This window comes from Zingiber officinale, chromosome 5B (genome assembly GCF_018446385.1).
Source record: "Zingiber officinale cultivar Zhangliang chromosome 5B, Zo_v1.1, whole genome shotgun sequence".
NCBI classification, from domain to species: Eukaryota; Viridiplantae; Streptophyta; class Magnoliopsida; order Zingiberales; family Zingiberaceae; genus Zingiber; species Zingiber officinale.
Genome location: NC_055995.1, coordinates 81,638,044 through 81,650,747, shown reverse-complemented (window position 1 = coordinate 81,650,747; position 12,704 = coordinate 81,638,044). Strand labels below are relative to the sequence as shown.

Below are 12,704 nucleotides of genomic sequence, written 5' to 3'. Positions count from 1 at the left end.
AAATTGTCCGACCTACTCATGTCTATACCGCCTATCGTTATTGGTGGACCAGAGGGTCCCAATTCCCAAAATCCTTTTCGAACGTATCAGTGGGTGATAAGTGTAGTAATGCTTTATTTTCTTTTCGCATTCCTTTTCGCGGAGTAACTTTGTGGTACCCTTTTTTTTCCCGTGGGCGGTGCGGATCCGAATCGGCATCCATTACTGGAACAGCATGATTTCCAAATACCCTTATAACTCGATATATTTTCTACGCCCCTCTCTAGTGGATGGAATCTGGGTATGGTCTAAGGGCATTTCGGTTATTACGAGCAACAAGAGAGGCATGAATGGGAGCGGCTCTTTCCTATACCTCAACTTTTGTATCTTTTGTCGTTTTAGGCCTTTTATTTTTGATGATTTAAATATTTCCTCCAGTTTCCATACGACGTCGATTTGGAGCCGCATCGGCATCGGGAGGAGCGAAGTAGAAGGCGGCAGTCGACGGCGGAGAATGAAGAGGAGCGCGTCGGAGTTGATCCTGGACCTGGAGGCGTTCCTCCGGCCGGACGGAGATGATCGGAGCCCCACTTCGCCTTTCCTCGAGGAGCTCCTTCTCCCCGCGGCACTGGGTTTCGGATTGGTTAGTCGATTTGTTTTTTCCCCCCTCTTTGATGATTATGTGCTTCTTCTTTTTTTTTCGATCCTTTCTCCGATCGTGACTAATCGAATGGCTCCGGGTGTGGCTTCTTGGTGTGGATCGAAGCAGGATGCGTTCAGCGGCTCAGGTCAGTTACTGAGCGGAGGGAACCAGGCATGGTCACAGAACCTGACGCCTAAGCACTCAGAGATGGAGTCACGATCCTCGATTTGCGGTACCCTTCAATTCTTTATTTCTGTCTTAGTTTTGATCATGGATTCTCTCCTTTCTTCATGACGATAATCCCTGTGCAACACTTTTAAGTTTTATTAATTTGCCCTACGTTTAACTCCCAACCAAGTCTAAATTTAAAGGAATTTGTTTGTTTAAAACTTTTCAAACCGAAGAAGAATTCTCAATCCATGATCGAAAAGACATCCTATCATTAAAATCTTAATTCTTGTATTTTGATAATAATAATAATAATAATAGAATTTGTTTAGCTACCAGCAGAGGTTTTCCCCTCATCTGATGTCTGATTAATTAACTGCCTATAAGATGGTAACAGAAATTGTGATTATTGAATCTGAGTCTTTTTTTTTTTTTTTTTGCATCCCCAAATCACAGTGCTGGAAAGTGAATTCTTATTCCGGGATAATAATTTCTTCACAATAATGGAGCGTGAATTTGGCTGAATATCTAATTCTCTAAGATAACTTATTAATTTAGAGCGATCACTCGAATAGACCCGGATGTTGAGGGATGCCCAGATCAAGTCCCTATAAGACAAAATGTCCAAATCAGTCCCTCTCGTATTCTGAATCAAAGAACCCTTCACATAGGCCATAGCACCTTCCTTTCTGGGAACCAAGCAAGCAACTTAAATATTTTTTAAAAAAATAACATTTTTAAAAATAGAAGAAAGATGTAGATTTAATTTTATGATATTTTTACAAAATTAATTAATTTCTATACTGTTAGAGAAAAACCAGTTGAGTAAGTGGCTACTTTTAAATTTACAAGTAAATTTATTTTCTCAAAAATTTAAACTATAAAGTTGATTAATTTATATGGGCTAATGACTAGAGTGACTAAAACATTCAGAAAAGTAATTTTTTTAAAAAGAGAAAACTTACCTATTTAGTTCAATTGACATAAAAAAATATATAATAATTTTTTTTTCTAATTTCAATTCAAAATTCATTAATTTTTGCCTTTATTAAATTTTAAAAAAATATTTGCCTATACAACCAAATAGACACTTTCCTATTGCTTGTTCTTTTTTTAATTATTTTAGTTCATCAATTTAATAAAATGAGAGCCCTTCTCATTCTTTAAATTAAGTTTTTTAATGAAAAAAAAAAAATATATATATATATATATATAGGTATTTATTTTTAAAGATAACAAAAATTAGCTAATTTTTTTTTAAAAAAAAAAACAAATCTGAGTGATTTACTGGCATGGGTAAACAGGATAAGTTTTGTTGCTCAAAAAAATCAGAGCCTATTTGGCCAGTCAATAAAACCTAGTTTGCCAAGGTATACTTATTTAGAGAAATCATCAATGAATTTAAATGTCTCTGGAAAATTCATTTAACATTTCTTACATAACTATTATCTTGGCCAACTGACCATGTGAATATGTGGCAATTGATGGTGTCCGCTTGTATTAATTGATAGGGTCAGCCAAGTTGATTTGGTCAATCTTGCTAGGTCAACTTGTTCAGTTAGCTACAGCCACATGCTAAGTCAGCTCGTTCAACCTGAATTAACTATGTCAGTTAGACTTAACCCCCAGATCTAGCAGGTTGGTTTGAATTGACTAAACATACAATGAAAAACTAGTCAGATAAGTCTGGCGAGTCACATTAGTTTGATCAGTTTGTTTGATCTAGGAACTGAGCTTATGTGAAGCTTGGATCTATCTACCCAGCACAAGTTAGCTACAAGCATATAACCAATCTACATGTCCAATTGAGACACTTCAAATCAACCAACAATGATAAAGTAGAAGTGAAGAACTAAATTCCATTAGCCAAGTTGATCGCGTTAGCACCAGTCAACTGGTGAATTTAACACATACCAATTACTCACACCAATTGAGCCAACATGGATTGAGTTATTGAATTGGTCCAAAGCCATGATTTGATCGGCCAACCGATAATATCAGCATAGTTTCTCCAGCTACGTTAGTCAAGTTTAGCTTGAAGCAATTGGTCTATCAATGAAGTAAGGTATTTCCACTAATTAGCAGAATTGATTAGGTTAGTTGATTATGTTAGTCAGTTGATTAGGCCAAATATTTTAATCCGATTTGGTGATTTGGTTGGTTGAATCAGCCCAATTGACTTAGTCGTGCCAACTTGGTTAACTTAGTTTGATCAACTAGGTCAGTTCTTAAACTTATTGAGTCAGGTCAACTCAACCAACTGTTTTTTTTCCAAAGGAGTTTCAGTTACATTTTTTTATATAGAAAAAAATTGTTTTCTGAAGTATATCTTTAATTGAAAGGATAGTTTTCCCTAAATAATGTTCTCACTCTTGTTGAATCATAACATTCTGAATCTCTCATTTGTCCTTGTTTTGTTTTCGAATTCTCCTTTATAGATGGAGTTACTAAAAAAATGTAGATCCGTTATATTAACGGCCCCCCTAGTGCCGACTCCACGGATATGGAGGGAGATACATGCAGGTACACAGGCGTCAGGCGCATGGTGGGGTAAACCCCACGTCGTCAGTTCCTGAGAATCGACCCTTGGCTATTACACCAAAAATGTCATGCGTCTACACCCTGGGGGCATAGATGGAGTTACTAAAACGACCACATGATGTTGTTGTTGCTCATTAAAAATTCACTATCCTAAGACTCATATCAAACCAAACAATATAAAATGTTTTTCTTTTCTGTGTTTTATTCTTATTTAGTTGAGACACCAGCTTCATCAAATAAGCTTATGACAACAACAAATCAATCCCTTGGAGCAAGTGGATCTGAACAATCAGATGAGGAATCCTTGGAAATAGAGGGTGGGTTATGTGAACAAAGCACAAATGTTATGGACAATAAGCGCATGCGGAGGTACGCAAAGTGGTGATTGAACATTTCATTCTTCCCAAAATGGTTAAGTTATTTCTTTAGTCATTACATAATGCGGCTCTACAAATTCCACCTTAGATAATAGAATCTTTGTTCTTGTTTATAAAATTGTAGGAGGGGACAACTGTTTTTTTTTTGTTTGTGCTTGATGTTATTGTTTTGTTCTTGGTGTTAAGGATGGTGTCCAATCGAGAATCTGCTAGACGATCAAGAAAGAGAAAGCAAGCTCATCTCGCTGATCTTGAATTGCAGGTGAATATTAGCCATGATTCTTAATAGCACCCATTTGTTTGGCTGCGCGAGTCTTTTCTTCAGAAGTACTGCTTGAATCGACTCATTTTTCACATCTTACTAGTGTATTAGGAATATTATTTATTTACATGTTCATTCTGCATCTTCGTCTTGTTCCTTGTAAGGTTGACAAACTCCGAGGCGAAAGTGCTTCTTTATTCAAACAACTGACTTCCGCAAATCAAGAATTCAGTGAAGCCATCACCGACAATCGGATTCTCAAGTCGAACGTAGAAACACTGAGAATTAGGGTAGTTCAGATCCTTAAATGTATTACGAAACACAAATACTATCGTAATTGCTAAAGGACTCAACCATATTGTCACACCATTTCAGGTGCAGATGGCAGAAGACATGGTGACCAGGGGCACCTTAGCTTGTAATCTAGACCATCTACTACAGACCAATCTCCGATCGCCAAATTTTCTCGATCCTCAACCGCCATCCCGAGCATCACCGGACTTCCTCCCGGCCATCAACTTTCAAGGTAACGAATCTAACTACATTCCCATTCCAACTCCTGGACAAGCACACAACATAGGGCTGGAGAATGGAGATGCAAAGAATACAGACATCAGGTCGGGTTTGAGCATTCCAAATCCTGGCGGGGAGAACCTGCATAATGGAATTGCTAGTGAAGTGGAGGGTGACATTTGGGCGTGCGACTCCAACGTAGACATGATGCCCAAGTAAGTATCATAATGTCATTGTATCATTCACCCAATAACTTACTCAGGTGTTGGGTTTATCACGTTTACGGAACTCTGGGGATTCTCCATGTTATCTGACTTACATAATTCTACTACTCATATCATGACTACTAAATTTGCCCCTTTTAAGAATTAGCCACTTCACTGCATTCAAGCCGAGTAGTATGACAATATTGATATTCGAGTTTGAAAAATATATGCAATATTTGAATTCGATTCGAAGCTTTCAAATACAAGTTTGGTTAGAGTTGTCAGAATTTTAATTTAAACAGAATTGAACTATAGCTCGAAGGGATTTAAATTCAAATTTAGTTTTAGTTATTCGAACTTTAATTTGAACATGTTTAAATTAAAATGGTGTAAAAATAAATAGAATTAAATTCTAATTTAATTTATGAATAGTCGAATAAAATATAATGGATTCCAATTCAAATTTAAAATTTTATCAAATATGTTTTTTATTGGAGTTGGTACGATATTATTGTTGGAGTAAAGATGATATCAAAATTATTTTATGTCCGGTAAAAATTATCTCGAAGACCTACGAGAATAAATAATCATGCGGATATTAATCTGTGAAAATTTAGATTAAAGGGGTGATAGTGTTTAGAAATTTTTAAAATTAAAAAGTTTTTTTAAAAAAAAAAACTTTCGACCCATGCAAACGTTGAAGAGCACTGTAGCGACAAAAGAGTCTGGATCCTCTGGTTCTTTCTTTTCTTGTTCTCTTTTTGTTATTTATACATCGGATATCATGATTAAAATTTAATAAAAATTAATTATGATAAAGGAATTTATCTCTCATTTAGATTATAATTTGGGTTGAGTCAGATGTTCGGAAGTCATTAGCGATCTAAATTATAATTTAGGTTGAGTCAGGTAGTCGGAGGTCATCAGTGGTTGGATGGACTGTATAGCGCCGATCAAGGACAACCCATCCACTGTCGACGGTCTCCGTCTACTTGACTCGATCCAAATTATAATCTAAGTGGGAAAATAAATTTAAGAGAGACTATAATTAATTTTACCGAATTTTAATCGCGATCCAACACGCAAATTACTAAAGAGATAAAAAAACTAAAGATTACGGAGCAGAATATCTGATCTCACGACAAAGCACTCAGCAGATTAATCAAATATCCATAGCCACAGTCCATTGCAAATCATTTTCATGGGATGAAAAATGAGCCGTTTGTGTTTTCTAGATTTGCCTAGTGGTCAAACATAGAGAAGGAACACCCAGGATTAATGGGACGAAAAATGAGCCAGGATGGTCAAACATAGAGAAGGAACACCCAGGATTAATGGGACGAAAAATGAGCCAGGATGGTCAAACATAGAGAAGGAACACCCAGGATTAATGGGACGAAAAATGAGCCAGGATTATATTTCTAGATTTACCTAGTGGTCGAACACAGAGAAGGATCACCCAAGTGGTCGAACATAAAGAAAGATCACCCAGGGTTAATTGGATATGTAAGAGTTGGACATCTAATTTATAAAAAAATAAAAAAAATGGAACTACCAAGGGCAACATTATGATATCTGCAATTCAAAGTCCTCTCAGGGTGGTGTGATGATTAAGACATGGGGTGTTATCACATGAGATCTTGGGTCGAAACTCGGCGTGACCGAACATAACCGTCCCCATGTCTTGGTCATTTGCACTAATGGCTAGTAGTCATCCGTGATTTACCTCCTCCATATTAATCTAGGGACGGATTGACGAGGGTGCTGAGGACGAACGAATCACCTTTTTACCACATGATATCTGCAATTCAAATTCTAAGGTACATTTTACTTCCTAACCTGAACAAGATTTTCCATGGTCAAAACATATTTATTGAATAATATGACAACCATAAAAATATTAATAACAATAACAAGTATTAGTAGTAGTAGTATAAAATTAGTTACTTACTAGAAGTTCTTGAACATACTCTGTCGAACACCAATAGCCTGTTTAATATGCTTAAAAGTATTGCACAATCTGAGGAAGAAAATTATAATTTAATGAAGGAATAGGAATCTACTAATAAAGAATTAGCTTAGATATTTATACAACCACTAATGGTACCAATCCAACTACTCAAAACACTAGATGATAATTATTCGACATACAGTATTCCTTTAAACAACACAATATTCTGAGTCATCCTTCTTACAAAAGCTTCCCATTTGATGAACAAAAGCGGGAACACAACGCTATACAGACCGAGGAATCAAGGCACCTCTCTAAATGAAAGATAGCAATCATTTCAAACCAACAAACATATTTAGAGATGCCATTTATAATAATGAATATATTTGACAGCATTTGTGTTTCGTTAAACCGGTATGACATCGATGTTTGAGGTGTCTTCACATCTCAAAATTATTCCATCAAGGTTTGCAGGAAGTATGCACTTGGCCCACTGACACCCCGTGGAAAAAGGCTCGGGAGGAGGAACTACCATTAGAACATTTTCATTCTTCCGGACAACCCCCATTATACTTACCGTGCTGCCCTCTTTAACATAACTGCATACAAAAAGATCAGACAATCGAATGAACCTTGTACAAAAAATCTAATGCAAAATAAATCATGCTATTATCAGAGTTGGAAGGTAAGTTAGAATTGGGGTTTTAAAGGACACTTGTGACAGTAGCACCTATAAACAAGGAAGGTTTTGATAGGGTCAAAAAAAGAAATAAAAGAATAACTATGCTGATGCAGTATTTAGCTGCAGAAATTGCAGATTACCCTTCTTTCAGGCGCATGACACGATCATCACAAGAAAGATTCCTCTGTTGCAACCAGCTAAGAAATTCAGGAGACAAGTCCTTGTTGTTTGGGTTGATGTCAACAATAACAGATTCATCAACGTATGGAGTTACTCGAGAACCATAACCAGCTTTGACGAGAGCTCTTAGACCGGATTGAAAGTCTGATATGTAAAAGTCAACCACATGCCTCTGATAGAGTTTCAAATAAGACAATTAGAAGTGTATGATCAAGATAAACACATGAAACAAATGTATACTCAAGTCTGAAAATTTCCATTTTATAGCAGTAAAATTCTGCTGGTTACTTAAATTTGATCATCTTTGTACAAAGAAGGGTTCAATACCTCCATCGACCTCAATCCCCAAGTAAAAGGTTGATGATGTTCAGAACTGTCATTCTTTGCGTCCCAACCCTTGTATTCATAAAGGCCAGTGGATGTGTACACACATCTCGGGAGCTTATGATAGGATGTCTCGAGAGGAAAGTTTCCACACGTGACAACCTATAAGAATCACATGTTAATATATCTAGTTGCATGGAACCAAGAAACTAACAACCAATCAAATTAAGGGGGGAAATCGTCAAACCAAAAGCGCTGATCCAACAAAATTCTCTATACATTATGCTAATTGAAGGGAAAAAAAAATCCTCCACTTATAAATTCTCCGAGGGGAAAAAAATAAAAAATTCAGGTTACATACCCCAGAGACCTTCACATATTGCCCGTCTTTTGCATTTCTCAAATCAGCATCAGGGTACTGGGCAATGAATGTCAAGACAGCTCTTCTTCCAAAACAAGTGTTCCAAAAGCAGAGCACAACAACAACACCGAATATAGCTACAACAACAAGAAGCAGAACTGGATTGTGAACAGCACCAAGAATGAAGCCACCTGCAATAAAACCCATCACAAACAGCAAAATGACAGACCAAAGGATGGGTTTGGGCAAGCTTCCCTTGAACAAAGAATTATTCTCCTGACTGAGATTAGTGACAGCTTGATTGTGGACTATGGAGGCACTATGTAGCTTCATTGATTTAGTTGATTCCAGTGGACCTGATACTTTCCGGGGTGCTCCAGAGGAGTTAAGTGGCCCAGAAGAAATTGGGCCAGAAGTGATGAGACCTGTAGTTGGGAGTACTACTGGAATAGAGCCAGAATTTTGACGAGAGGGTTGGGTGGTGCCAGATCCAGATTGAGGTCCAGATGATTTTTTCACTGAATCTCCATGTTTAAGTGGTCCAGAATTGGACTTTTGTCTACCAGAACCACCAGTGACTAGTGAAGAACCTGAATTCTGAGCTGCATAAGACAGAGAACCAGGGTAGCTTCCCTGACATGAAGCATTAGGCATGGTTGAGTCTGAGTGGGAAGCAGCACCTCCAAATGATCTATTTCTTGAAGGAGCATTACTAAGAGGACCAGATTTTCTGGACTTTTCAACATGGAGCTCAAACATCTTCCCAAGTTCTCCAGATTTTTTTATATCTCCCCCTGTGTATGGCATGGCTGTGGAGAAAATTGTAGGAGATTTCTCCTTAGGTTGCTCGGGCCGGCCTGAAACGTAAAGGCCATTGCTCAGCTGGTGTGATGGAAACCTAGAGCCCATCAGGATTAAGACTACAGATCCTGAGAGCTCTGACCGTTGGCAAATAATTACTGTGAACAACAGGGAACAACAGCAAAGAGATGGATCATTTCATTCACTGCATTGCTAATTGCAAATTAAGAGCAGCTCCAGAATTGAAGTTTCAAGTACCTGTCAAAGTACCAACAAACTGAGTCAGTGATAAGACAAATTCAACATCTACGCATAGTCTAGCAGACTGCTCCACATGCACTGCTTAGTTAGAAATCGCACAAAAGAAAATAGGTATAGGTTTGCCTAACCAAGCCAAAAGAAATTTTTAAGAGCTTCTTGCATAATGAAAGACAACAGCATTCCATGCTAATTGTATCAATGGTTAGAATATTAGTGAACTTTGGAATAAACATCAAGAAGATTGCTTTTAGCCCTTCAAGAAAAAATCATAAAACTTTATTATAAACTCGCGCCGAATATTGACTTGTATTAACCTACGTAGAATTAGTAATTGCAACTATTGCTATTTATTGATATCTTGAAACCAACAATTTTATACTCATTATCTCCTTATCCCTTCATTGACAGTGAGTTCCTAAATAAGCCACTTAAGTTGAAGTTGTCCTTCAAATTCTGTGATTACATTGCCCTGGATTGCATAGAAGGTTTAAGCTGGGCAAGATATCTACTAGTTACCTTAGCAATTAGATCAAACTTATTCAATCAATGCCTGAGGGAATGAAAGAAACCAAATGTTAAAGAAATCAGAAGATTACCAAAGAAATGATCAAGATAACAAAACTATGTTTTTATTCAAAAAAAATAAGTTAATGAAAAAAACTGTGAGATGATCGCACAATTGGTGGATTGCAAAATGATTCAGTGATAAGAACCTAGCAGGAAGCCAGTAATTATACACAAAAACTAGTTTCTCCGACTAGAAAATAAAGTTCACCCAAACTGCAAATCAAGGTGACAGACATATGAGAAAAACAGTGATAGCCTACTTCAAGAAACAATTCTGTTAAATATAAAAGTGGCAAGAGATCCACTTTTACCATGTAATCCAAAAAATTAGATATCCCATGAGAATTATAAGCCTGGGGAGGGTATCAATTAGGAAAGAGAACAATGAGGGTACCTGATCCGAAGCAAAAAGATTCTCTCCAAATATGATAACAGTTACATCCTTTAGAATCTTTATTTCTATCTAATTAAATTCCATGTTTCATAATTATGGATAATTGCCTACTAAATAATGAACATGTCCAATTTTGAACTTTCCTCTATAGCTGTTCACAAATTCCATGCAAAGTTAAGGAGGAAAAGAAATTTGCAGAGAAACATATGTTTGTGGTAACAAAAAGTCATGATTGATCTCTTTGATCAATAATATTGGCTCACCTATCTTGAGTTGGAATAAACAGAAAACATATTATAGATAAACTGTTTTCCTCTAATTTCAGTGTTTGACATTTAGTGTTGTTGGTTTTTCACATGTTCACTTAAGCAATTTAAAGTTTAATGAGAATTTTAGAAGGTTTAGGTGGGCAAGTGCACACCAATAACAGTACCCAGACAATATTACAAATTATAAGAATGAAGTGGAGAAATCTTTAGTATATCTTAAAATTTTCAGATAATAAATGAACACTACGTCAACTGAGTTCTGGTACCAAATTTTCTATCCATGTGAGTGCCTAGTGCCATTCATTTGTGTTATATAACCAAACCAACAGTCTTGTTCAAAGATGCTACGAAAACAAAAGTCGCAACTGCTTAGCTACATTGATATTTCTTAGTTATTCAACCTTGTTTAAAGCACATGGAAGATAATAAATATCTGACATTTGCATAAGACGTATCCAATAATAAAGACATAATGTAATACATCATGGAGAAGCAGGCATATTATAAGAAAAAAAAATTAAGAACTCATGATTTCTGTTTTATGTTCACTGTGACAATATTTAAAACTGAATTAATTTAAAATTGCAAGGGAATTAGTAAGAGTATATAAAATGTAAAGTAAACCTATTTAGTTATTTCACGCCCAAAACTTTTTTACTAAGGATTATCCATGACCAGGAGCTATTTGAGAGAGAGATGGTTCATACATACATATTTCATTATGGTGGCAAAAGGTGATAACGCTCACCCCAGGCGCCCCTCACAGCCCCATATTTCATTATCTATATGACAATCGGTGATCCTACAGCTTATTTAGAAATCCAAAATCAAGCATGCACCTAAGCAGCGGATTGATGTGGTTGGATTAATCAGGGAATTATTAAAAAAAACATGAACTCGGTTACACAGACAGTAAACCATAGTGCAGATGACTGGACCATAAAAGAAAAGCTACAATTAGACATTTTCATTTCAAATTAGTAAATTTTGAGGCACTTTTAGCAATTAGCATTCAACCAAATCCATCACTTTAACTGCTATAAGCAGGACACAGGAAGCACAGGAAGCATAAGAGCGTGCAGAGGGAACACACCAAAATGGTAAGAAAAAAAACAAAATCAATTTCATCAAGTTTACAAAATTAAAATTGAACCCTGAATTAAAGGAAACATTTATATCCTAGAAAATGTCATTTTCAACCAGCAAATAAGATAGATCCAAGCTTTGACCATATCAAGAAACCAAGCTCCATAAACTTCCAACGAAGTTAATATTTTTTTTTCTTGCTCTATCTGAGATTCTCTATAAATCCACCTCAACAAACCCAGATCCAATGACAGGCGACGGAGCACCTACCAAAAAAACAGGGGGAAAAAAGAAAAAAGAAAGCATTCCACTTCCTCAGCAAGAAACTAACGAGATTAACAAACCAATTGCAGTATCCACTCCCAACATGAATTGGAAGGAACAGAGCCCTCATCTGAAGAGCAACAAAAGAGAACGAAGCGTCTTCCTTCCCTTAGATCTGTAACTAGATCAACGATTTCAACCCCCTCCTCCATTCTCCATTGCAGTTATAAATGGATTAACTACCCCAGATTCCATATGTAATGTCGTACAGAATGGTTAAAAGGGGCTAAACGAGAGAGGGAGAGAAAGTCCTCGTACCTCAACCAAGCATCTAGAGTCGCCGCCGAGCAGATCAAGAGCGAGATGTGCCAGCCGAGAAGGACCTCCGAGGAAGGCAACGGTGAGAAGACGAAGGCGCGACGAGCGGAAGAAAACGAGCAAATAATGAGAGAGAGAGAGGGTCCGTCTCACTGGCTAGCAGTGACACAGTAGAAGCAGAGCTGTTCTTACTGTTGAAAGACAAAAATAACCTTACTGTTTGCATTATTAACCACAAAAACAACCATTTTAAACGACTTTCATCATTAATATCCACTAGTTTAAATTAAATTTTGATAATTTTTTTTATTGATTAACATTTTTAAAAATTATTTCAGAGAAACAATTTTACTCCTCTATTTAATTATTTTATTATTCCTTAATTCCTCGTGCCGTAAATTTTTATTTTTCAAAAAAAAAAGAGAGAGTATATATTCCTTTAATTTATTTTCATTTTTAACACATAAAACCTGAACAATTATTTGAAAGCGATATTTATTTGAATTGTCACGCTGAATGGGATTGATGATGAAGTTGTTGAGAATTATTAAGCGTAC

At 36.4% G+C, this 12,704-nt stretch overlaps 2 protein-coding genes across 3 annotated transcripts; one reads left to right on the top strand and one right to left on the bottom strand.

The window, feature by feature from the left end:
* The first annotated feature begins 398 nt into the window (after positions 1–398).
* Positions 399–4,848, top strand: LOC121984697 (bZIP transcription factor RISBZ4-like). The gene is made up of 6 exons (XM_042537783.1): positions 399–622; positions 749–854; positions 3,547–3,700; positions 3,895–3,970; positions 4,135–4,260; positions 4,346–4,848. Exons 1-6 carry the CDS (start codon positions 494–496, stop codon positions 4,700–4,702), a joined length of 948 nt encoding a protein of 315 aa, XP_042393717.1. The 5' UTR covers positions 399–493; the 3' UTR covers positions 4,703–4,848.
* A 1,942-nt stretch (positions 4,849–6,790) lies between these two features.
* Positions 6,791–12,290, bottom strand: LOC121984696 (uncharacterized membrane protein At1g16860-like). Of its 2 annotated transcripts, none has more exons than XM_042537781.1 (5): positions 12,148–12,290; positions 8,188–9,246; positions 7,830–7,988; positions 7,463–7,674; positions 6,791–7,239 (listed from the first exon to the last, which is right to left on the bottom strand). In XM_042537781.1, the coding sequence occupies exons 2-5, from the start codon at positions 9,094–9,096 to the stop codon at positions 7,047–7,049; spliced, it is 1,473 nt and encodes a 490-aa protein (XP_042393715.1). In that variant the 5' UTR covers positions 9,097–9,246; positions 12,148–12,290; the 3' UTR covers positions 6,791–7,046. The 2 variants fall into 2 exon arrangements, with proteins under 2 accessions (XP_042393715.1, XP_042393716.1); XM_042537782.1 differs by having other exon boundaries at positions 8,188–9,146; positions 12,148–12,289.
* Positions 12,291–12,704: the final 414 nt, after the last annotated feature.

Bases quoted from the DNA above. Each gene is read 5' to 3' on its own strand.
- LOC121984696 (XM_042537781.1), bottom strand. From the start codon at position 9,096: ATGGGCTCTAGGTTTCCATCACACCAGCTGAGCAATGGCCTTTACGTT. The intron at 7,675-7,829 runs GTATTGAACCCT...AAACTCTATCAG, and splicing joins GGGGATTGAGGTCGATGGAG to AGGCATGTGGTTGACTTTTA. The intron at 7,240-7,462 runs GTAATCTGCAAT...TTTTGTATGCAG, and splicing joins GTCATGCGCCTGAAAGAAGG to TTATGTTAAAGAGGGCAGCA.
- LOC121984697 (XM_042537783.1), top strand. From the start codon at position 494: ATGAAGAGGAGCGCGTCGGAGTTGATCCTGGACCTGGAGGCGTTCCTC. The intron at 3,701-3,894 runs GTACGCAAAGTG...CTTGGTGTTAAG, and splicing joins GACAATAAGCGCATGCGGAG to GATGGTGTCCAATCGAGAAT. The intron at 3,971-4,134 runs GTGAATATTAGC...GTTCCTTGTAAG, and splicing joins TCGCTGATCTTGAATTGCAG to GTTGACAAACTCCGAGGCGA.